The following is a 25,644-nucleotide window of genomic DNA, read 5'->3' as shown; positions in this document are numbered from 1 at the left end:
TTTTTTTTTTTTTTTGGTCTTTTCTAGGCCTGCACCCGCTGCATATGGAGGTTCCTAGGCTAGGGGTCTAATCAGAGCTGCAGCCCCCCGCCTATGCCAGAGCCACAGCAACGCCAGATCCGAGTCACGTCTTCGACCTACACCACAGCTCATGGCAGCGCTGGGTCCTTAACCCACTAAGCGAGGCCAGGGATCGGCCCTGGAACGTCACGTCTTCGACCTACACCACAGCTCATGGCAGCACTGGGTCCTTAACCCACTAAGCGAGGCCAGGGATCGGCCCTGGAACCTCATGGTTCCTAGTCGGATTCATTAACCACTGAGCCATGATGGGAACTTTTTTGTTTTTGTCTCATATCTGCAACTTTCTAATGGTTCAAAAAAAAAATCACGAGTGTATTTAAATAGAGTAGATAGTAGATGATAGATAAAGCAGTGTGGCAAGGTGTTAACAATTGATGAATCTGAGTAATGGGTAAATAGAAGTTCTCTATTATTCTTGCAGATTTACTGTAAATTTGAAATTATTTCAAAATAATAAGTTAAAACATAGTAATGACCACAAAAAATTAGTATGAATGAATGAATCATATCTTCTTTAAAAAAGACCAATAAATTATGAACAAAATAGGCAAATATTACCTATGTCAATATAGGAAAATTATGGAAAAAATCTATAGGCAGTCTCAGAAATGCAAAATATAATTATTAAAATATGAAATAATATATGGGAAAAACTGTAGACTGGACATGATTGAAGAGAGAACAAATGATTCAGAAGATAGTACTGAGAATTCAGATATAATTTACAGGAGTTCTCATTGTGGCTCAGTGGTAACAAAGCGGACTAGGATTCATGAGGACTCAGGTTCAATCCCTGGCCCCGCTCAGTGGGTTAAGGATCCAGTGTTGCCGTAAGCTGCAGCGTAGATTCAACGCTGTGGGCTGTGGTGTAGACTGGCAGCTGCAGCTCTGATTCAACCCTTGGCCTGATTCAACCCCTGGCCTGATAATTTCCATATACTGAGGATGTGGCCCTAAAAAGACAAAAAAAGAGTGTACCTCTCAAACTGAGAAGGATAAATTAAAAGAAATACACACCGAGGAGTTCCCGTTGTGGCGCAGTGGTTAACGAGTCCAACTAGGAACCATGAGGTTGAGGGTTCGATCCCTGCCCCTGCTCAGTGGGTTAAAGATCCGGCGTTGCCGTGAGCCGTGATGTAGGTTGCAGACGTGGCTCGGATCCCACGTTGCTGTGGCTCTGGCGTAGGCCAGTGGCTACAGCTCCGATTAGACCCCTAGCCTGGGAACCTCCATATGCCACGGGAGTGGCCCCAAAAAATAGCAAAAAGACAAAAAAAAAAAAAAGAAAGAAAGAAATACACTCCGAGACATATTATAATAAAAGTTGCGTAATATTAAGAACAGGAGGGACTTTTGAAAGTTATGAGAGAGAAAGGACACTACATACAAAGTAATGGACAAACTAAAAAATAGTCTCATCAACAATACTGGATGATAGAAAACAATGAAAGAAAGATTATCTTCAAAGTGCTAGCAAAAATTATTATCCATTTACTGATCCCAACTCAGCTAAAATATCATCAAGAGTAAGATTAAAATAAAGATATTTGCAGCCAAATCCAGAATAAGGGTTCACCATTTTCAGAGGCTTACTGAAAAAAAATCTCAAAGTTGTATAGTACTTAATTAAAAGGGTTCATCACTCATATAGTGACAGCAGAGATGATACAGTTTAGTGGAGACTAAAAGGATTATTAACCTAGTTGACATCAATAATACCATGAAAGGGAGTTCCCTGATGGCTCAGTGCGTTAGGGATCCAGCACTGGCATTGCTGTGGCGCAGGTCATTGCTATAGAGTGGGTTCTATCCCTAGCCCAGGAACTTCTGCATCCTGTGGGCATAGCCAGTAAATAAATAAATAAATAAATAAATAAATAAATAAATAAATAAATAAAAGAGTGTTGGTAGAGCTGGGAGATATTGGAATGTGAAAAGTGAGATAAAAAGAAGGGGAAACTATAAATTCTACTTTCGTTACAGTTGCGTTCAAGAAAGAATCTAAGGTCTCTTGCAACAAGAAATGGCTATTTAAGTATATGAGAAGTGTTAAAGTAACCTGTAAAATTGAAAGAAGAAAGAAGAAGGAAGGGGAGGTAAACCTCTCATAATAAGCTACAGCTTCTAATTTTATGAAGGGGATTCAATGGTTGTTGCTTAAATTTGATAAGTTAAAAAGTAGGATATAGGCATATTATTTAGAATTATGGGGCTGACCACCAGGAGCCCTAAAATCACAAAGGCTTGGAGTTCCTGTCGTGGCTCAGTGGTTAACGAATCTGACTAGGAACCATGAAGTTGCGGGTTCGATCCCTGGCTCGCTCAGTGGGTTAAGGATCTGGTGTTGCCTTTAGCTGTGGTGTAGGTTGCAGACGAGGCTGGGATCCTGCGTTGCTATGGCTCTGGCGTAGGCTGGTGGCTACAGCTCTGATTCGACCCCTAGCCTGGGAACCTCCATATGCCGAGAGTGCGGCCCTAGAAAAAGACAAAAAAAAAAAAAAAAAAAAAAAAAAAAAAAAATCACAAAGGCTTAAAATCAGTTGCCTTTTACAAGTGGGATTGGGGTTAGAGTGGGGAGCAATAGCATTTTATTTGTCTTTATTTTCCTGTTACTGTTTGAATGATAAAACTTGGATATTTTTTACTTTACTATTGTAAAAGTAGAGAACATGAAAGTGGCCTTTCTGTCTTGACTATACCAGAATTCTGGACTTTGCTTTGGAATAAGAGATCATCAGGAAAAGCATAGAAATTTCAATATTACTTTTCTTGTTTGTGATGACTAGTAACTTTAAGAAGACAGCTAAACCCACTTGATTGAAACTAAACATTTTATCCTGGCAATGAGGAGCTCTCTAATCCTGCCCCATATGACCCACCCTATCTTATCAGCTGCCACAGACCTGCACGTACATCCCCAGCTCTACTCCAGCTCATCTCCTTCCTATCCTACACATGCATAATTATTATTTTAATATTTTTCCCTACATTTTCTGATAGACCAAAATCTCCTCAAATGCAAGATCCATGAGTTGACAATTAATAATTGTTGAATTAATTTGAAAAGATACATGCACCCCAATGTTCATGGCAGCATTATTTATGATAGTCAAAACATAGAAGCAATCTAAGTTTATCAACAGAGGAATAGGAGTTCTCATTGTGGCTCAGTGGTTAATGAACCCAACTAGCATCCATGAGGATGTGGGTTCAATCCCTGGCCTCCCTCAGTGGGTTAAGGATCCAGCATTGCCATCAGCTTTGGTGTAGGTCGTAGACATGGCTCAGATCTTGTGTTGCTATGGCTGTGGTTTAGGCCAGCAGGTACAGCTGCGATTCTTTCCCTAGCCTAGGAATATCCATATGCTGCAGGTACAGTCCTCAAAAAACAAAACAAAACAAAAAAACAAAAAAACAAAAAACAAAAACCCAGAGGAATGGATAAAGGTATGGCACATATATACAATGGAATATTACTTGACCATAAGAAAGCATGTAATAATGCCATTTGCAGCAACATGAAAGAACCTAGAGATTATCATACTAAATGAAATCAGACAGTGAAAGACAAACATCGTATGATATTTATATGTGGAATCTAAAAAAAGAATGCAGATGAACTTATCTGCAGAAGAGAAACAGACTCAGAGACTTTGAAAACAAACTTTTGGTTACCAAGGGGGACAGGTTGGGGGAGAGGTACACTGGGGGTTTGGGACTGGCAGATGTGCACTGAGATATACGAAATGATTGACCAACAGGGGGACCTGCTGTATAGTACAGAGAACTCTACCCAGTATTCTGTGATAATCTATGTGGGGAAAGAATCTGAAAAAAATGGATGTGTATGACTGAATCACTTTGTTGTATAGCAGAAATTATCGCAACCTTGTAAATCAACTGTACTTCAATAAAACTTTTAAAATAAAAAATTGTTGAATTTATGAACTTTATTGCTTTGATGTTTCACTTTTTCTGTTTCACCTTCCTGCTCCCAACTGCTTCCCATTTGCCTCAATTTCTTTCAGTTCTGAATTCCTATCATCAATACCCCAAATCTATTATTCAGCAAACGTATCAGATGCCTACTCCATGCTGGGTGTGTACCTTAGAGAATGCAGAGATGGACAAGATCCATGTAGTTGCTGCCCAAATAGGAAGCAGATGATATGCAGATAGTGATCTAATTAAAATTGTTAAAGCGCTTCAGAGTACAATTAACTCAATTCTCTAATTGAATTAATAACCATCCATTTTTGGTGTGTTTTTTGGGGGCCACACCTGCGGCATATGGAAGTTCCAGGGCTCGGGGTTGAATCGGAGCTGCAGATGCCTGCCGACCTACACCATATCCACAGCAAGGCCAGATCCAAGCTGGGTCTGCGATTTACACCACAGCTCACGTAATCCACTGAGCGAGGCCAGAGATCAAACCCACATCTTCATGGATACTAGTTGGGTTCTTAACCCACTGAGCCACAACGAGAACTCCCTCAAATATTTTTTAAGGACATGCAAAGATGTATTCATGGTCTAGAAAGAAAGATGAGATCTGCTATGTACATATGTAAAAGAGACAACAAATATTCAATATAAAATGAATGAGACAAAAGCAATTGTTTAAAGCGACAGAGAAGACTTTGCAGTTGGTAAGGTGCAGAAATGTATCATGGATGTGAGATGTAAGTAAAGAGGAAGTGGGGAGAACTTGATTCCGAGGAAGTGGTGGGGGACCAAAAATGGAAGGCAAGAAAGCATGGTATATTCAAGCATCACTGAATTTAATTGAAGCAGGAGGTAGTATAGGTAAGGAAATATTGGGCCAGAACCATTTGTTTGTGTCCTGTTGTGGAGATCTGTTTGCTTGTTTGTTCTTGAAAGAAACTTTTTGAGGGTGATTACAAATGCTTACGAAAAATAAATAATCAATAATAGGAATAGGAAAGAGCTTTATGTGAGCTAAACTGAGGAGTATACCCCAGAAGAGAGCCTCTCGGATAACTTTGAGAAACTACTCCAAAGCAGCATGGTTTTCAGTACAGTCTTGTCAAGTACAGTCTTGTCATAACAGAGAACATCAGTCAGGGATATATTCCTGCGAGGTTTCGAAAAACAAAACAAAACAAAACAAAAAAAAAAACACAAAAAACAGGTCAGCAGGTACACAAGGGGGTGGTGTGGCCTTGGCAACTGGGAAAGAGTCTTATAATTGAAGGAGTACCAGCACTGATGTCCCAGGAAGAGTCATTCCATTTTTTATCGCCACACCCAAGACATGGAAATTCCTGGGCCAGGGATCAAATCCTAGCCGTGGCAGCAACCCAAGCTGCTGCAGTGACAACATGGGATACTTAACCCACTGCACCACAAAGGAATTCCTAAACTTTTTTTCCCTCTAATTTTTTTATTAGCGTATAGTTGATTTACAGTGTTGTGTCAATTTCTGCTGTATAGCATAGTGACACAGTCATACACACCCACACAAATTTTCTTATACCATCCTCCATCATATTCTACCCAAGAGATGGACATAGTTCCCTGTTCTGTACAGTAGGGCCTCATTGCCCATCCACTCCAAATGTAATAGTTTGCTTCTACTAACCCCAAACCCCCAGTCCATCCCACTCCCTCCCCCTTCCCTGCTGGCAACCATAAGTCTGCTCTTCCTATCTGTGATCTGTTTCTGTTTTGTAGATAGGATCATTTGTGTCATATTTTATATTCCAAATATAAGTGATACCATATGGTATCTGTCTTTCTCTTTCTTACTTCACTTAGTATGAGAGTCTCTAATTTCATCCATGTTGCTGCAAATGACATTAGTTTGTACTTTTTTATGGCTGAGTAGTATTCCATTGTGTATATATACCACATCTTCTTAATACATTCATTCGTTGATGGACATTTAGGTTGTTTCCATGTCTTGGCTATTGTGACTAGTGCTGCAGTGAATATATGGGTGCATGTATCTTTTTGAATGAAAGTTTTGTCTGGATATATGCCCAGGAGTGGGATTGCTGGATCATATGGTAATTCTACATTTAGGTTTCTGAGGAACCTCCACACTTTTCCACAGTGGTTGTACCAATTCCTTTCCCACCAATAGAGAAGGAGGCTACCCTTTTCTTTACACCCTCTCCAGCATTTGTTATTTGTTGACTTATTAATGATAACCACTCTGACCCGTGTGAGGAGATACCTCATTGTAGTTTTTGTGGGTTTTTTATCTTTTTTTTTTTTCAGGGCTGGACCTGTGGCAAGTGGAAGTTCCCGGGCCACGGGGTCGAATCAGAGCTGTAGCTGCCGACCTACACTACAGCCACAGCAATGTCAACGCCAGATCCTTAACCCACTGAGCGAGGCCAGGGATCAAACCCGAGTCATCATGGATGCTAGCCGAGTTCATTAACCACTGAGCCACGATGGGAACTCCCTCATTGTAGTTTTGATTTGCATTTCTCTAATAATTTGTGATATTTCTTGCACCTACTGGCCATCCACATGTCTTCTTTGGAGAAATGTCTCTTTGGGTCTTCTGCCCATTATTCAGTTGGAATGTTTGTTTTTTGTTGTTGAGTTCTATGAGTTCTTCATATATCTTGGATATAAGGCCCTTGTCTGTTTCATTGCTTGCAAAGATTTTCTCCAATTCCATGGGATGCCTTTCATTTTTTTTAATGGTTTCCTGTGCTGTACAAAAGATTTTGAGTTTAATTAGGTCCCACTGGTTTATTTTTGTTTTTATTTTTTTATTTTTATTTTATTATTTTAATTTTTTTGGTTTTTAGGGCCACACCAGTGGCATATGGATGTTCCCAGGCTAGGGGTTGAAATGGAGCTGTAGCTTCTGGCCTACACCACAGCCACAGCAATGCAGAACCTGAGCTGTGTCTGCAACCTACACTACAGCTCATGGCAATGCTGGATCCTTAACCCACTGAGCGAGGCTGAGGATTGAACCTGCAACCTCATGGTTCCTAGTCGGATTCATTTCCGCTGTGCCATGATGGTAACTCCTTATTTTTGTTTTTATTGTCAGTATTTTATGACCTGGGTCAAAAAAGATGTTGCTGTAATTTATGTCAAAGAGTGTTCTGCATGTGCTTTCTTCTAGGAGTTTTATAGCATCTGGCCTTAGATTTAGGTCATTAGTCCATTTTAAGTTTTATTTTTGTGTGTGATTTTAGAGAGTGTTCTAATTTCATTCTTTTACATGTAGCTATCTAGTTTTCCCAGCACCACTTACTGAAGAGACTATCTTTCTTCAGCTATATATTTATGCCTCCTTCATCATAGATTACTGAACAATAGGTTCTTGTGTTTATTTCTGGGCTTTCTATCCTGTTCCACTGAGCTAGACTTCTCTTTTTGTTCCAGTACCATACTGTTCTGATAACTGTATCTTTGTAGTATAGTCTGAAGTCAGGGAGCCTGATTCCTCCAGTTCTGTTTTTCTTTTTCAATATAGCTTTGGCTATTCAGGGTCTTTTGTGTTTCCATACAAATTTTCAAATATTTTGTTCTAGTTCAGTGAAGAATGTCCTTGGTAATTTGATAGGGATTGCATTGAATCTGTAGATCGTCTTGGGTAATATAGTCATTTCAACAATATTGATTCTTCCATTCCAAGAGCATGGTGTATATGTCCATCTATTTGTGTTGTCTTTGATTTATTTCATCAGCTTTTTATAGTTTTTAGAGTACAGGTATTTTGTCTCTTTAGGCAGGTTTATTCCTAGGTATTTTATTCTTTTTAATTTGATGGCAAATGGGATGGTTTCTCTAATTTCTCTTTTCTAATTTTTTTAAAACAATTTTTAAGCCAGGGGAGTTCCCATAATGGCTCAGCGGTAGCAGACACTACTAGTATTCAAGAGGAAGCAGGTTTGATCCCTGGCCTCACTCGGTGGGTTAAGGATCTAGCATTGCCATGAGCTGTGGTGTAGGTCACAGTTGTGTCTCAGGTCCTGCATTGCTGTGGATGTGGTGTAGGCCTGCAGCTACAGCTCCAGTTCAACCCCTAGCCTGGGAATTTCCATTTGCTGTGGGTGTGGCCCTAAAAAGACCCCAAAAAAATTTTTTTTAAGCCAGTAAACTTAGGTTGGTTCATTACAGAGCAAATGCTAAATGATACATCTAAACCCCAAACTCAATGTTTTTAACAGATTAGATGGAGGAGAAAGTCTGATGTCATATTACACGCTGATATAATCAATTTAACTTAATATTTCTTTTTAACATGGACATTCTTTACTTCTGGTCAATATGCCCTTTCCTTAATAATTAAGGCAGATGGGGAGTTCTTTTATGGTGCAGTGGGTTAAGGATCTGGCATTGTCACTGCATCACCTTGGGTGGCTGCTATGGCTCAGTTTCAATCCCTGTCCTGGGAAATTCTGTATATTGTGGGTGTGCCCCCCCCAAAAAAAAAATTAAAGCAGATGTATAATGTTTGTTTGCTAGGCCACAAACAGGCTTTGTTTGTTTGTTTGTTGGCCACACACAGGGCACTTGGAAGTTCTTGAGCCAGGGAGCATCCAAGCGGCAATTGTAAGCTATGCCATAGCTGTGGCAAAGCCAGATCCTTAACCCACTGTGCCTGGCTGGTAATTGAACCCACACCTCAACAGCAACCCAATCTGCTGCAGAGACAATCTCAGATCTTTAACCCATTGTGCCACAGCAGGAACTCCCCACATACAGGCTGTTTTATTTAGCATAAAATTCAAGTTAAGAATTTCCTGTTGTGGCTCAGCAGTGATGAAACTAACTAGTATCCATGAGGATGTGGGTTTGATCCCTCGCCTCTCTCAATGGGTTAAGGATCTGGTGTTGCTGTGAGCTGTGGTATAGGACAGTGGCTACAGCTCCTATTCGACCCCTAGACTGGGAACTTCCATATGCTATGGGCGTAGCCCTAAAAAAAAAAAAAAAAAAAAAAAAGACAAAAAAAGTTTCAAATTAATTCATGTCTAACCTAGAATGACTTCCCCATACTTCAATATGTGAAGATTTCTTTTATCTCAAATCATTTACTTCTTCTGTTTGGGGCTCACTAACTAAAACTTCTGGAATTGAACTTAGCCTAGAAGGTAGGTGTATAAATGTGTGAGTGCACCTGGGATTTGTTCTGCTCTGATCAGCTCTATGATTATTCTGACACAGATGCAATCAGCCACCTCCTTAAATTTTACAACATAGAGCATCCAGGGACTGATATAATTTTTATTTTACAGGTGAGAAAATTAAAATTTTTGTTACTTGTTTTAGGAAAACTTTACAAGCTTAAAGATTACTTACAAAAGAACCCAACATTTGCATGGCAGAGACTGCTGGTTTTCCACCCAAATCTGTAGACTCCTTCTTGCATAACAAGAGAGTTCAAACTTGGGACTCTCTGCCTTGAAAAGAGACTACATTTCCCAGACTTCCATGTAGGGTGGCCGTATACTTGTTTTCTCCACTGAAATGTGAATGGACAGGTTTAGTGCTCATCCCTTGCCTTCCTCTTGCTTCAAAGGAAACTGGGGCCCTGTACGTCCCACCTTATATTCTTCCTGTGCCTTGAAACCCAGGTGTGTCTGCATCCCGTCTTTGACCAAATAGAAAAAGACAGATTCCTAATTGCTTTGCTGCTCAAAAGGGTGATTTCCTGAGAGCTTGTTAGTATCTTGGGCTTCAAGACTTACTGAATTAAGAGTTCCCACTGTGGTACAGTGGGTTAAGAATCCGGTTTTCTCTGCAGCAGCAATGGTTCGATCCTAGGCCCAGCATAATGGTTTAAGGATCTGGCATTGCTGCAGCTGTGGCCTAGGTTGCAAATGTGGCTTGAATTCAGTCCCTGGCCCAGGGACTTCCAAAAGCCTTGGGTGTGGCCAATTAAAAAAAAAAAAAACTACTGAATCAGAAACTGCATTTTAACAAAACCCCAGGTGATTCACATTCACAGTAAACTTTGAGAAGCACAGCTCTGGAGGATAGCGAGGAGCTTTATGGAAGGAATTATGGTCTCTGATAAAGCCCTCATGAAATACAGCTATTGCTCCCCTCCTATACATATACATATACATATATGTATATATATATGATTTGAGAATATGATACATTGCTTTTATTTTTTTGGCTGTCCCCAGCGTATGGAGTTCCCAGGCCAGGGATCAGATTCAAGCCACAGTTGTGGCAACGCTGGATTCTTTAACCCACTGCACTGGGCAGGGGGATTGAGCCTGTGTCCTGATGCTGCAGAGACACTTGCTGATCCCATTGTGCCACAGCGGGAACTCTGAGAATATAATACATTTTATATATAAAGTATTATATATATATTTATACATATCATATAGAAATAATTTGGATATGACTATATATATTTTTTCAAATTATTCCCTAATTTTTTAAGGCTAGGATTTTTCCCAGAGTTTACAGCTTAGTGGAGGGAAAAAGATGTAAGAATATTAAAATTATGGATGCTAGGAGTTCCCATTGTGGCTCAGCGGAAACGAATCTGCCTAGCATCCATGAGGATGCAGGTTCAATCCCTGGCCTCACTCAGGGAGTCAAGGATCCGGCATTGTTGTGAGCTGTGGTGGAGGTCGCAGACATGGCTCGGATCTGGCATTGCTGTGGCTGTGGTGTAGGCCGGCAGCTGTAGCTCGGATTTGACCCCTAGCCTGGAAATCTCCATAGGTTGTGGATGCAACCCTAAAAAAAGACAAAATAAATAAATAAAATAAAATTATCAATGTGTATTTGATATTTGCTGTGTGGTGTTTGTTGGGGGGGAAGGCCTGTGGCAGACAATGTAATGCCTCCTCAAAGACGTCCATGTCTTAATGTCTTAAACCTGTGACTATGTTTCTTAATATGACTTTGCAGATATGATCACTTCAGAGATTTTAAAATGAAATTATCCTGGGTTACCCAGGTGAGGCCAATGTAACCACAGCGTCTTTTTAAAGAGGGAGGCAGAAGCTTCGAGTCAGAGAGTTGCCTGGAGGATGGCAGCTGAGGTTGGCGTGACGCCAGTGCTGCTGAGGGGCCTTGAGATGAGTACTGTGGGCAGCGTCTAGGATCTTGGATTTCTGCCTGCCTGGACTGTAAGATGATAAATTCACATTTTAAACTGCTAAACTTGGAGTGCCTGAGGTGGCTCAGTGGAAACCAACCTGACTAGTATCCATGAGGTTTCGGGTTCCATCCCTGCCTTCTATAAACTGCTGAATTTATGGTAATTTGTTACATTAGCAACAGGAGATAGGTACAGGGCACTGCTGCTCAGGGGCAGCCCAGGCCCGGTTCCCCAGTGTGTCTGGGTCAGGGGCAGAGGGTGGGAGGAGAAAATGGCATTCTTTCCTCTTCAGCTTTGGTCAATTGTATATTCTTGCCCAGGACAGAGAATTTTGAGGGAGTGAGGTAGACTTGGAATTAGAAATTACTCATGGAGGTGGTGGCTTGAGTGGACAGACTGTTTCTATGACATGACTGTGTTCCGTTGTTCCTATGTGCCTGGTTTGTGGGTTTTCCTATGGATTCTGCCCATTTACCCTCTATTACCAATCAGTTCCTTCTCTGGGGTATCTGTTGTTTACAACCAAGAGCTCTAATTCAAAAAGCTATGTAGTTAATGTGTGAGTATTCCTAGTAGGTCCTCAGTCTTGGGAGGTGGGGAAACTGATTCATATTTCTATCTACAGCTTCTTTGCTGAGTATCTTGCCCTCAGTACATGCTTGTTGAATAAAAGGAGCAAATAGCCACAATGTTGCTAGTTGGTAGAAAGAAGTTATGTTTTAAGTGTGTCTGAAATACTTAGCATTAAATGGAGACTTTACCTTTTTTGTTTTTTTTCGCCCTGCCCCCAGCATATGGAAGTTCCTGGGCCAGAAATCAAATCCAAGCCACAGCAGTGACTCAAGCTGCTGCAGTGATGAGGCCAGATCCTTAGCCCACTGCATCACAGGAAAACTCCTAAATGGAGACTTTAATTAATTAATTAATTTATTTATTTATTTTGCTTTTTAGGCCACACCTGCAGCATATGGAAGTTCCCAGGCTAGGGAACTGCCAGCCTACACCACAGCCACAGCAACGCTGGATCCTTAACCCACTGAGCGAGGTCAGGGATCAAACCCACAACCTCATGAATCCTAGTTGCATTTGTTTCTGATGTGCCACAATGGGAACTCTCTAAATGGAGACTTTAAAGTTGCAGAGGGGGAGTTCCTGTCGTGGCGCAGTGGTTAACGAATCCGACTAGGAACCATGAGGTTGCGGGTTCGGTCCCTGCCCTTGCTCAGTGGGTTAAGGATCTGGCGTTGCCATGAGCTGTGGTGTAGGTTGCAGACGCGGCTTGGATCCTGTGTTGCTGTGGCTCTGGTGTAGGCCAGTGGCTACAGCTCCGATTAGACCCCTAGCCTGGGAACCTCCATATGCCAAGGGAGCAGCCCGAGAAATGGCAAAAAGACAAAAAAAAAAAAAAAAAAAAAAAGTTGCAGAGGATTTCTGTTGGCCAGGTTGGGGCGGGGGAGGATTCTAAGCAATCAACTGTAGGTGGCTCACCAACTGAAAACCTTTCTGGTATCAGCCACATTTTACGGAACTTGTTTATTTATTTATAAACATGCAAGATATTACCAATCTATTCATTACTTAAAGAAGTCAACCTTAGGCATGTAGACTAGGGCTTAGCAATGTTTGAAATGTGGGGTAGGGTTGCTGCTACCTACAACTCTTGTTGACATCCAGGAAAACCCAGGCATCCTCATGGATCCTAGCTGGGTTTGTTAACTGCTGAGCCATGAAGGGAACTCCTACACTCAACTTTGGGTATACCTAACTTCTAACCTCACTGGAGGACCTGGGAGTCTGAAATGAAGACAAATGGGGCAGAGTGAGGATGGGATGTGGAACAGTTCTAGCACTGAAAGGAAGCACGAAAAGAATTTTTGTTTTGTTTTGTTTTGTTTTTACCATTTCTTGGGCCGTTTCCATGGCATTTAGAGGTTCCCAGGCTAGGGGTCGAATCAGAGCTGTAGCTGCCTGCCTACGCCAGAGCCACAGCAACGCAGGATAGGATCCCAGCCGCGTCTGCAACCTACACCACAGTTTACGGCAATGCCAGATCCTAACCCACTGAGCAAGGCCAGGGATCGAACCTGCAACCTCATGGTTCTTAGTCGGATTCCTTAACCACTGAGCCATGACAGGAACTCCCAAAATTGTATTTAAAAAAAATGCCTAGGGATAAACCTGGCCAAGGAAGTGAAAGACTTATCATGGGAACTATAAGACACAAATGAAGAAAACTAAAGACGATTCAAAGAAATGAGAAATATATCCTATGCTCTTGGATTGGAAGAATTAACAGTTAAAATGGCCACTGTATATGAAACAATCTACAGATTTAATGTGATCTCTGTCAAATGACCCATGACATTTTTCACAGAACTAGAAAAAATAATCCTAAAATTTATATGGAACCACAAGACCCAAAACTGCCAAATCAATTGTGAGGAAAAAGAAAAAAGCTGGAGACGTAACCCTCTTAGACTTCAGACAACACCACAAAGCTACAGTAATCATAATAGTGTGGTATTGGCACAAAAATAGACAGAGGGAGCAATGGGACAGAAGAGAGCTCAGAAATAAACCCACACACCTACAGTCAATTAATCTTTGACAAAGGAAGCAAGAATATACAATGGAAAAAAGTCTCTTCAATAACTGGTGCTGAGGAGTTCCCATCGTGGCTCAGTGGTTAACAAACCTGACTAGTATCCATGAGAATGCTGGTTCAATCCCTAGCCTCGTTCAGTAGGTTAAGGATCTGGCATTGTGGTGAGCTGTGGTGTAGGTTACAGATGTGGCTTAGATGCTGTGTTGCTGTGGCTGCGATGTAGGCCAGCAGCTGTAGCTCTGACTCGACCCCTAGCCTGGGGACCTCCATATGCCACAGGTGCGACCCTGAAAAGACAAAAAGACCAAAAAAAAAAAAAAAAAAAAAAAAGACAAAAAAAAAAAAACTGGTGCTGGGGAAAGCTGGACAGCTACATGTAAAAGAATGAAATTAGAAAATTCCCTAACATCATAGACAAAAGTAAACTCAAAATGGATTTAAAATTTTTTTTTCTTTTTATTACCACTACCTGTGGCATATGGAAGTTCCCGGGCCAGGGGTAGAGTCAAAGCTGTAGCTGCCAACCTATGCCACAGCAACTTGGGATCTAAGTCACATCTGTGACTTACACCTCAGCTCGTGGGAACCTCAGATCCTTAACTCACTGAGCAAGGCCAGGGATTGAACCCGAATCCTCACAGACACTGTGTCCTGGTCTTCTTTTAAAAAATTCAGGAGTTCCCATTGTGGCTCAGTGGTTAAAAAATCTGACTAGAAACCATGAGGTTGCGGGTTCGATCCACTGGCTTGCTCAGTGGGTTAAGGATCTGGCATTGCTGTGGCTATGGTGTAGGCTGGCAGCTACAGCTCTGATTTGACCCCAAGCCTGGGGACCTCCATATGCTGCGGGAGGGCCCTAGAAAAGGCAAAAAGACCAAAAAATAAAAAATAAAATAAATAAAAATTCAATGAACTTTACTATATTTTGAGTTGTACATCCATCACCACAACCTAATTTTAGAACACTTGCATCCCAAACCCAGAGTCCATCCTGCCCAACTCAACCTGTCCCCTTTTGTAATCATAAATTTTTCAGAATCTGAGTCTTTTTCTGTTCTACAAATAAGTTCATTTGTATCCTTTTTTTTAGATTCCACATATAAGTGACGGCATATGAAGTTTGTCTCTCACTGTCTGACTAACTTCACTTACCATGGTAATTTCTAAGTCCACCCATGTTGCCTACAAATGCCATTAATGCGCTGAGCCACAAAGGTAACTCCAAACTCAAAATGAGCAGTCAGGATCGTTACTGCTGAGCCACAACAGGCATTTCCTCAGGAATGTTTTTTTGGATCCATCACCTATGGTAATGGAAATAAAAACAAAAATAAATGCGACCTAATTAAATTTAAAACCTTTGCATAGCAAAGGAAACCATAAACAAAACAAAAAGACAATGAATTTGGTTGTGGTTCAGCAGGTTTAGAACGAGACTAGTATCCACGAGGATGCCGGTTGGATCCCTGGCCTCATTCAGTGGGTTAAGGATCCAGCAGTGCTGCAAGCTATGGTGTAATTGGAAGATGCAGCTTGGACCTGGTATGTTTCTGTGGCTGTGGTGTAGGCTGGCAGCTGCAGCTCCTGTTCGACCCCTAGCCTGGGAACTTCCATGTGCTGCAGATGTGGCCCGAAAAAGAAAAAAAAAAAAAAAAAAAAAGACAACCCATAGAATGGAAGAAAATATTTGCAAATAATGAAATTGACAATTAACTAATTTCCAATGTGTATAAACAGCTCAAACAGCTCAACATCAAAAACAAAAACCAAAAAACCCAACCCAATCCCCAAAATGGGCAAAAACCTAAATAGACATTTCTCCAAAAACATACAGATGTCCAACAAGCACATGAAAAGATGCTCAACATCACTTATTATTGAGAAATGCAAATCAAAACTACAATGAAACATCCACTCACATTGATCAGAATGGCCATCATCAAAAAACCTACAAATAATAAACGTTCAGAGGGTGTGGAAAAAGAGGAACTTTCCTATACTGTTGGCAGGAATGTAAATTGGTACAACCCTTATGGAGAAAGGTATGGGGGTTCCTTAAAAAACTAAAAATAGGTGTTCTCTGGTGGCCTAGTGGTTAAGGATCTGGCATTGTCCTTGTTGTGCCCTGGCCAAAAAACGCCCCCAAAACAAAAACAAAAACAGCACAAACTAAAATAGAGTTAGCAGCATCCATATCATCCAGCAATCCCAGTCCTGGGCATATACCCAGATGAAACTATAATTTGAAAAGATACGTGCACTCCCATGTACATAACACATAATTTAAAATAGCCAAGACATGGAAACAACCTAAATGTCCATCACCAGGGAATGTATAAAGAACATGTGGTACATATATACAATGGAATATTACTCAGCCACAAAAAGGAATAACATAATGCTATTTGCAGCAACATTAATGAAACTAGAGATTATCATCTTAAGTGAAGTAAGTCACACAAAGACAAATATCGTATATTATTTGTATGTGGAATCTAAAAAAGACACAAATGAATTAATTTTCAAAACAGAAATAGACTCATAGACACAGAAAACAAACTTAGGGTTGCCAAAGGGGAAAGGGATGGGAGGGATAAATTAGGAGTTTTTGATTAACAGCTACGCCCTATTATATATAAAATAAATAACAAAGATCTAGTGTATAGCATAGGGAACTTTATTCAACAGCCTGTAATAATCTATAATGGAAAATAATCTGAAAAATAAAATATACTTCTATATGTATAATTGTATCACTTTGCTGTACACTTGAAACTAACACAACATTGTTAATCAAATATACTTCAATTAAAAAAAAAAGTCTGTTGGAGTTCCTAATGTAATGAAGCAGAAACAAATTCAACTAGCATCCATGAGGATGAGGGTGCCATCCCTGGCCTTGCTCAGTGGGCAGGGATCCTGCTTGCTGTGAGCTGTGTGCAGGTCCCAGATAGGGCTCAGATGCCAGATTTCTGCGGTGTAGGTTGGCAGCTATAGCTCCAATTCCACCCCTAGCCTGGGAACTTCCACATGCCGTGGGAGTGGCCCTAAAACGCAAATAAATAAATAAATAAATAAATAATAAAAATAAAAAAGCCTTGGAGTTCTCTTGTGGCACAACAGCTTTGGCACAGGTTTGATCCCTGACCTCAGAATTTCTGCGTGCCTGGATGTGGCCAAAAATAAATAAACTAAATAAAAAAGAAAAGTCTGAATCTATTACCATTGGTTTTATGTACTTATAATGCTTAATAAATTCAATATACCCTTTCCACTTAATATTACATACATTACTTTAAATAATGTTCTGTTGCATCTTTGTGTCGTTTTGGTTACATTTTGGGTCACTTTTTTAGGATAGGTCTGGAAGTAGTGAAGCAGTGACCAGTGAATGAGACTCCTGAAGTACACTGACGAAATCACTCTCCAGATGGGTTGTAATGTTTTGAAATATGGATGATTTTAGTTTTGAAATACAGCTTCAACTCATCTTTTGCAGCATATGGGATCATTATAAAATCTCTATATTAGGCAAGAAAGTAACTCAAATTTAAGTTGCATTTCTTTGAAATTCCTGGTTCACTGACAGATTCGATCTCTCCTCTCTAATTCATCTGGAATATCTTAACTGATCTCAACCAGGACAGTTTAGAGTATGAAGAGGCCTTAGAAACAAACCTTCCAGTCTAGTTTCCACATTTTCCATCCTGGGGAAACAGGTCCAAGACAATTAAGTGGAGGGCTGCAAGTAACTCCCACGAGCCACTCAGGGGCATTGTATCTACTCCTTTACTAACCTAGGGAACACATTGTTAGAAACAACAGTAATATGTTACAACAAGACAGAAATATTCGAAGCACTTTGACATTTATTTTTGTGGCAAAATTCTGAAACAAGAGCTAGACATTTTCCCTAACAAGTAGACCAAATGGAGGGGCGGAGCATTAGAAACTACATTAACAGCAAGAATAAAGCTCCAGCTCGTACCGTCCATCATTTAGAAATAAGACCGAGGACTTCTTCAGAAGCTGCTGCAGAATTACTACGTTCTCAGCCTTTCCGCGGTCTGCAGGGCGGGGTCGGGAGTGGGGGGTTGGGGGGAATGGGACGGGGTGGAGCTGGGAGCTCGGGGGCACAGGCGGGGTGCAGTGCGCAGGCGCGCACCTGTGCTGCGCGAGGTCCTTGTGCGCCCCGCCCACCCAGCCATCCCCTCCCTTTTCTCTCCACCTCCAGGCCCCGCCTCGTCGCCTCCCAGTCGCCCCGTGGCTCGGCAGGCAAGCTGCGTATTGCTGCGTCATCGCCAGTGGCCGGTTTGAATGAGTCTTTCGTCGCACCGCGTCTGCCGCCACCGCCGCGCCTCCGCCTCGGCCGCCGCCACAGCTACTTCGCCTCCCTTTCCCTTGGCCGCCCTTGCCAGACCCAGCCTTCCCACGCCGCCGCCTCCCTACGCGCCTCGCCATGCCACTCTACTCCGGTGAGCGCCCTCTTCGCCTCGCGCCCCGCACCTCCGCCACGGGGTAGGCCTCTGGTAGGCCTGGCCAGCAGGGCGGGCGCCCTCCGAGCACGGGGTGGGAGGCTGCAGTGTGGAGCTGACCCCGGCCCCTTTTTGGCTCCCTGCAACGCGAGGGAGCCTCGTGGGGCTTGGGCCGCCGGGTGGGTAGGGTGGGAGCGCGCGGGGAGGTGGGGAAGCAGCGAACGTCGGCCTCTCCAAGAGTGGTGACTCTGCAGAATAGTTTCTGTCGCTGTACTCGCGTTCGTCGAAAGGTGAGGGTGTGTCCCTGGACCCCGGAGACCAGGCTGGAGGTGCTGTGGCATTTCCTAGGCTCTTCAGTGGTAGCCGTGGAAGGGAGCGGCAAGGAGGGGAAGTCTGAGGCAAGGGAGTGATGGAGGGACCTGGGATGTGAGGCTCTCCTTCCTCAGTAGCCTTCCTTCGCTTACCCTTTCCTGCCTTTAAGTTCATCCGCCTTTTTTGTACCAATTTCAATTTTATCCCGAGGTGGATTACGGACTTTTTGCTTCGTTTTCATTTCGTCATACATTGTATTGCTCTTCTTTGTCCGATGCACAGCTTTCGGAAGTAAAGGAATACAAATATCCGCGAGCGTGTTTTCCTTTTGATTGGCATTTGACCGGGTTTTTTTGCATGATGACAGTCTAAGGTGTGGGCAAGAGATCCCGTTTTTACCAGTTAATGGATCTTGCTGTCTCCTGGTCTGATTCAAAATGGCACCTAAAATATATGTGGTGGTTCCAGTTGGCTGAGGATATGTGATTCGTTGGCCATCCTTGACAGTCTATCATGAGTTCTTTATTGAAGATTCAGCATTTTCAAAGAATAACATAAAACAATAGTGTTTAAACTTGGGGTGGATTCCTGATGTTCTAGAGTCTCGAATTTAATACTTTAATATTAAATCTCTTTTAAAGCCACAGCAGTTAACAGTAGAATGGTACTTTAAATATTCCGTTTATGCAATATAGAGTTGAAGGGGCATTAATTAAGGGCAGTAAGTATCAGTGTATGCTACTACTTAAAACACACTGGTAGACCCACACACAATGATCCAGTCCCTGTCGCTGTTCCCCTTAAAAAATGCATATATTCCCCAAACTTTCTATCTTAAAATTTGAGTTCTATTATATGTATTTAATCAGATCTTATCCTCATTTCCATAATGAGGGAACTGAATTAAATTTCTCAGATTTCTTCCTTTAACATCTCCATATTGAGAATCTACATTTTCAGGTTCTGTGAAGAGTCATACATTAAATTACAAACATTTTTAGTACTGTTTTAGTAGAAAATTTTTAGTAGAAAGAAAATTAAATGTCCAGACTCTTTTATGGTTAAGGATAAGTACCATAAAAGTTAACACATTTTTGGGTCTGGTAGAAAGCTAACGGTTTTGATACATGTTGCTTTGTTTTAATTTTTAGCCTAATTTTATAGTACTGGTGTAATTCTCCTTTATAAGTAAATAAAACGTTTAACCTGCCCGTGGTTTCACAGCTCAATAAATTTCAGATAGATTCCTCTTCATTACTGTTTTGATTTGGTTCTCTCTCATCTTTTGTTTGTACTATTGTTATATGTTTCGGGCTTATCTCAGTGATCATAGTTGGCGGTTCCCCTTTTAAACCTGTATATTCCCTGCTGCTGCTAGGGTGATCTAATTTTTTTTTTTTTTTTTGGTCTTTTTGCCTTATCTAGAGCCGCTCCCTCGGCATATGGAGGTTCCCAGGCTAGGGGTCTAATGGGAGCTGTAGCCACCGGTCTACACACCAGAGCCACAGCAACTCGGGATCCGAGCTGCATCTGTGACCTACACCACAGCTCACAGCAACACCCGATCCTTAACCCACTGAGCGAGGCCAGGGATTGAACCCGAAACCTTTTGGTTCCTAGTCGGATTTGTTAACCACTGTGCGAAGACAGGAACTCCTAGGGTGATCTAATGTTCAAATCAGACCAAAGTGGCCTTTATGAAAATCTTTCAAGGATTGTACGTTTCATACAACATAAAGCCTGTATGTGTCAACATGACTTATGTTATCTTCCCTGACTTGATCTTTGGCCAGTTTCTAGTTTTTCACCTGCTTCCCTTCACTCTGGGAATTACTTGTGTATCTCAGGGCACACCATGCTGCTTTATGCTTCTGAATGTCCTTTCCAGGAATGCTTTTTTTCTTATTTCCTGGTTAGCACCTAATTTTTTCTTTGAGACTCAATTCAAAGTTGACAGTGATAACTCAGTTATCACTTTGTCCAGGAAATCCTTCCTTACTCATGAAACATTCCAACGTGCTCCTTTAGCATCACCTTTTTTCTCTGTCATTTATTAAACTATAAGTTCTTAGAGAGTCTCCCTATTGCTTCTTAATGAGTTTATCATGGAAAGAATGCCAACACATTAATTGAACTGGTGAAAGAATTGGGATTTGGAGTTAGGCTTATTTTCTTAATATTCTGATTTTAGTAATTAGAGAAATCAGAGAAGTATTAGTTGTTGGATTCTCATTTTGAGTAGGTATTAAGTTTTCAGTGGCAACAAACTATGTATATCCTTGAGTTTCTTTCTACATATTTCAAAAGTTAGCTATTTTATAAGGGTGATTGAATTTTTTTTTTTTCCCTGCCTTTTTGTCTTTTCTAGGGCTGCTCCCACGGAGGTTCCCAGGCTAGGGGTCTAATCGGAGCTGTAGCCACTGGCCTATGCCAGAGCCACAGCAACTCGGGATCCGAGCCTTGATCCGAGCTGTGTCTGTGACCTACACCACAGCTCATAGCAACGCTGGATCCTTAACCCACTGAGCAGGGCCAGGGATCTAACCCGCAACCTCATGGCTCCTAGTTGGATTTGTTAACCACTGAACCACGATGGGAACTCCCTGAAATTTTTCTATTGTGGTAAAATACATGTAACATAAAATATAGTTTTAAACACTTTTAACTTCAGTTTTTTTTTTTTTTTTTCTTTTTCATTTTCGACGGTCCCGTATGGAGTTCCTGGGCCAGGGATCAGATCTCAGCGGCATTCACAACAATGCCAGATCCCCAACTCACTGTGCTGGGCTGGGGATCTGAACCCGCGTCTCAGTGCTCTCAAGACACTGCCCATCCCATTTTGCCACAGTGGGAGCTCCTGACTGTAGAGTTTCTGACATTGACATTCATATTGCCGTGCAACGATCATCACCATCTACCTCCAGAACTTTTTTGAAACTCTGTACCTATTAAACAGTAACTCCCTATTTCCACTTTCTCCAGCCTCTTGGCTACTACCATATACTTTCTGTCTCAAGAATTTGACTACTCTACCTCACATTTGTCCTTTTGTATCTAGCTTATTTCACTTACCATAATGTCTCCAGGATTAATACATGTGTAGCATGCGTCAGAATTTCATTACTTTTTAAGGCTGAATAATGTCCATTGTGTGTGTATAGCACATGTTGTTCATCCATTCATCTGTTGATAAACACTTGGATTGCTCCCATTTCTAGGCTATTGTGAATAATGCTGCTACGAACATACATGTACAAATATCAGTTTGATTCCTTCCTCCCCATACCTTTGGGTGTATACCTAGAAGTGAAATTGCTGGATCATATAGTAATGCTCTGCTTAATTTTTTGAGGCACTACCATGTGTTTTTTCACAGTGGCAATACCATTTTTATATTCCTGTAATAATGCACAAAGGTCTAATTGCCAACACTTGTTATTTTCTGTGGTAATACTTTTTATTTTTGTAGTAGCCATCTGAATGGCTACGAAATAAGACTTCTGTATTTTTTAATGCTTTAGTTATATTTTTGGTTTCTTCTTAATATTTGAGTACCTCTTGCTCAGGAAGCAGACCTTTCAATTCTCTCATACCTTTCTTATAATCTAGAGTCTGTATTTCTTTTTTTTTTTTTCTTAAATTTTATTTTCCCACTGTACAGCAAGGGGATCAAGTTATCCTTACATGCATACATTACATTTACATTTTTTTCCCCACCCTTTGTTCTGTTAGAGTCTGTATTTCTTAACCTGTTTTTATTTAATTTTTAATTAAAAAATTCTTTGAATTTTGGCCGCACCTGCGGCATGTGGAATTTCCTGGGCCAGGGATTGAACCTAAGCCACAGCAGCAACCTGAGCTGCTGCAGTGACAGTGCTGGATTCTTAACCCTCTGAGCTACCAGGGAACTCCCTTAACCTATTTTTATATGCTTTGTTTTCCCAATAAACTATTTCTTCTCTCAAAATACCATTCTAGCCTTTCTTTCCCCTCTTTATTTCAACAGTGTGTAAGATTCACCTGATTTCAGTGATTGTTTAAATACACACATTTTGAAGTCTGTGACCCTTGTTCTGGGAAATATTTCAGTGTGGTTATATTTTGCAGAGATTATTGAAGTAGGATACAGAAGCCTTGAATATTTACTAACTAGTTTTGCGACAGTAATAAATCAGTCAGCTTCTCTTATGCTTCATTTTCCTTATTTATCAAGTGAGAAATTGGATTAGATCCAGATAAATTTTATCTAAGATCTGCTGCATTCACTTCATTCCTTTTTAGGTAGGCATTATGAGCATAAAATGGTTAATAACATAGTTTGCCATTCAGGAGCTAACCTTATAAAGTTCCCTTAAGGGTCTTCTCAATCTTAAATCTGTTATTTTATAAAGGAAAAAAAATTATGGTTTATTTGCAGTTACTGTGAAATGGGGAAAGGAGAAATTTGAAGGTGTGGAACTGAATACTGATGAACCTCCCATGGTGTTCAAGGCTCAGCTTTTTGCATTGACTGGAGTCCAGCCGGCCAGACAGAAAGTTATGGTAAAAGGAGGAACTCTGAAGGTAAAGTTTAGTTCTCATTTTCATTATGTACTGGTGAAAATTACTGGCACCAGAAAATGTAGCGTTTAAGGTATTTTTTAATATGATGAGAGTATATAATCCATAGGATTAAAACTCTTGCTCATGTTAATGTAAGGAGGGAACATTATAGACATTTGAAAACTATATTATAAAGCATAATTAAAATTTTTATTTTTAGATGCATTGTATCAGAATACTTCCAGGGGTCAGGGCAGTGGGGCAGTTTTTTCTTTTATCTGTGTTTGAACTTTTTTCTTATGAGGGTGTGTTAAAAGTATTTTATTTATACCAAAAAAAAAGTCTATTTGTATTTCCTTAGTAATAGAAATTTTTATCTCTGTTAATAATATGGAACAGCGTAGTAGATTTTTTTTTTTGTCTTTTTGCCATTTCTTGGGCTGCTCCCGCAGCATGTGGAGGTTCCCAGGCTAGGGGTTGAATTGGAGCTGTAGCCACCGGCCTACACCACAGCCACAGCAACGTAGGATCCGAGCTGCATCTGCAAGCTACACCACAGCTCACGGCAACGCTGGATCCTTAACCCACTGAGCAAGGCCAGGGATTGAACCCGCAACCTCATGGTTCATAGTTGGATTTGTTAACCACTGAGCCACGACAGGAACTCCAGTAGATTTTTTTTTTTTTTTAAAAGGCTACTACAGAATGTATTTTTGTATATACATTCAAGTGTACCAGATTTACCTCAGCCTAGGTTCTGGAATATTGGAAAATTTAGTTTTTCCTTTGGCATTCCTTGAATACTACCATTAAAAAAGAGCCCCTTTCTCTTAAAAGTAATCACTGTCTAACACCTAGCTAGAGATGGAAGGGAAAAAAATTTTTTTTAGAAAGAGAGGGAACTTAATTTTTCCTTAGTTCAATTGGAATAAGCATGCTGACTGCAGTTAAAGAGTCCAAGCTTACCAGCATCATTGATGAAGGGCTACAGAAAAAGATGTGAAGGTATTTTCTTTATTATTGTCTGTAACATTATATAAGTATAGTTTGTAAAATACACTTTTTTTTAGAGAGAGTTAGACATGAAATGCTGTAGAAGTCTAGTTAACTGTAGTGATGACTGGCTACCCCTTTTAGCTGGGCAGTAAAACAAATGTTGGTGAAGAAACATTGTTTCTCCTCCAAGTTGCAGTATGAGCTTTTGGTCATTAGTGAATTTGGTAACCTAATTTGTGCTGAACTGTGTACTGGTGATGTACCATAGAGAATTACAGAAAAATGCTAAATGAAGCTGTGACTACTAATAGCTACCATTTACTGAATACGTACTCTGTGTCAGGCTTTTATTTTCCTTAATTTTCAACTGTATGAGTTTTAAAAATGAAAGTGTGTCTTACATACTTCATTTATTTATTTAGTCTTTTTAGGGCTGTACCTGTGGCATATGGAGGTTCCCAGGCTAGGAATCAGAGCAGAGCTACAGCTGCTGGCCTACGCCACAGCCACAGCAACATAGGATCCAAGCCGTGTCTGAGACTTTAGGTATGTAGGTATGTATGTAGCTGTGTAGTCACAGCTCATGATAATGCTAGATCCTTAATGCACTGAGCAAGGCCCGGGATCGAACCTGTGTCCTCATGGATACTAGTCAGATTTGTTAACCACTGAGCCATGACAGGAACTCCCTGTTTTTTAAATTAATTTATTTTTTGTCTTTTTAGGGCTGCACCTACAGCACATGGAAGTTCTCAGGCTAGTGAGTGAATTGGAGCTGTAGCTGCAGGCCTACATCACATCCATAGCAACACCAGATCTGAGCCATGTCTGTGACTTACACCATAGCTCATGGCAATGCCTGATTCTTAACCCACTGAACAAGGCCAGGGATCAAACCCTTGTCCTTATGAATACTAGTTGGGTTCATTACTGTTGAGCCACAACAGGAGCGCCCCACGTATTTTATAAATGAGGAAACTGAGCTTCAGAGAGGTTTAGAGTAAGTCCCCAAAAGAACATGTGATTTATAGGTCAAGTAGTTCTGGGTTCATGTTCCAGCTTTGTGTGACCTTGCTTAAGTACATTATCTGAGGGGTTATTACTCCTTGTGATTAGTGGTAATAGCCCTTAAATAAACTGAGAAGGGCATTTAGGAACTTACTGTTCCACTTTGAAGTAGGGTGTCCAGAGAGAGAGTGGCACCACCAACAGGAAGTGTATTGAGTGCCTGGTACCTTTTATGAAAAGAGAGGAGTAGTATGGAGCTGACTGTCCTGAGAAGGGAAAGGCTTAGCTGCATTAGGCCAAAATATCTGTGGAGTAATCATGGCTTTTCAAAAAAAAAAAAAAAAAAATTCCGATTTAATTGAACAAATGGAAGTATTTGTTAATTCCTTCATAGATGGGAAATTTAGGAATTAAGAAACATTTGTTGACACAGCAAGTACTATTAAGGCCTTTTTTTTTTTTGGCTACTCCCTCAACATGAGAAAATTCCCAGTCCAGGAATCGAACTGCACCACGGCAGTGACCGAAGCTGCTGCAGTGACATTGCTGGGTCC

The 25,644-nt window shown here is 41.0% G+C and overlaps 1 protein-coding gene across 3 annotated transcripts in view; it reads left to right on the top strand.

Annotated features, from left to right (window-relative positions):
• USP14 (ubiquitin specific peptidase 14) overlaps nucleotides 17,672-25,644 on the top strand; it is a 51,797-nt gene continuing 43,824 nt past the window's right edge. Inside the window, exons 1-2 of one of the 3 annotated variants that reach the window (XM_021096159.1) lie at nucleotides 17,672-18,275; nucleotides 22,962-23,107. In XM_021096159.1, the coding sequence (XP_020951818.1) occupies nucleotides 17,687-18,275; nucleotides 22,962-23,107 (735 nt within the window). In that variant the 5' untranslated portion in view covers nucleotides 17,672-17,686. Of the gene's footprint in view, nucleotides 18,276-18,424; nucleotides 18,523-22,961; nucleotides 23,108-25,644 lie in introns of those variants that run through there. The other 2 variants (XM_021096161.1, XM_021096162.1) reach the window with 2 other exon arrangements.

Source organism: Sus scrofa, chromosome 6, assembly GCF_000003025.6.
Source record: "Sus scrofa isolate TJ Tabasco breed Duroc chromosome 6, Sscrofa11.1, whole genome shotgun sequence".
Taxonomy (NCBI): Eukaryota; Metazoa; Chordata; class Mammalia; order Artiodactyla; family Suidae; genus Sus; species Sus scrofa.
This window is presented reverse-complemented; position numbering and strand designations above follow the sequence as displayed.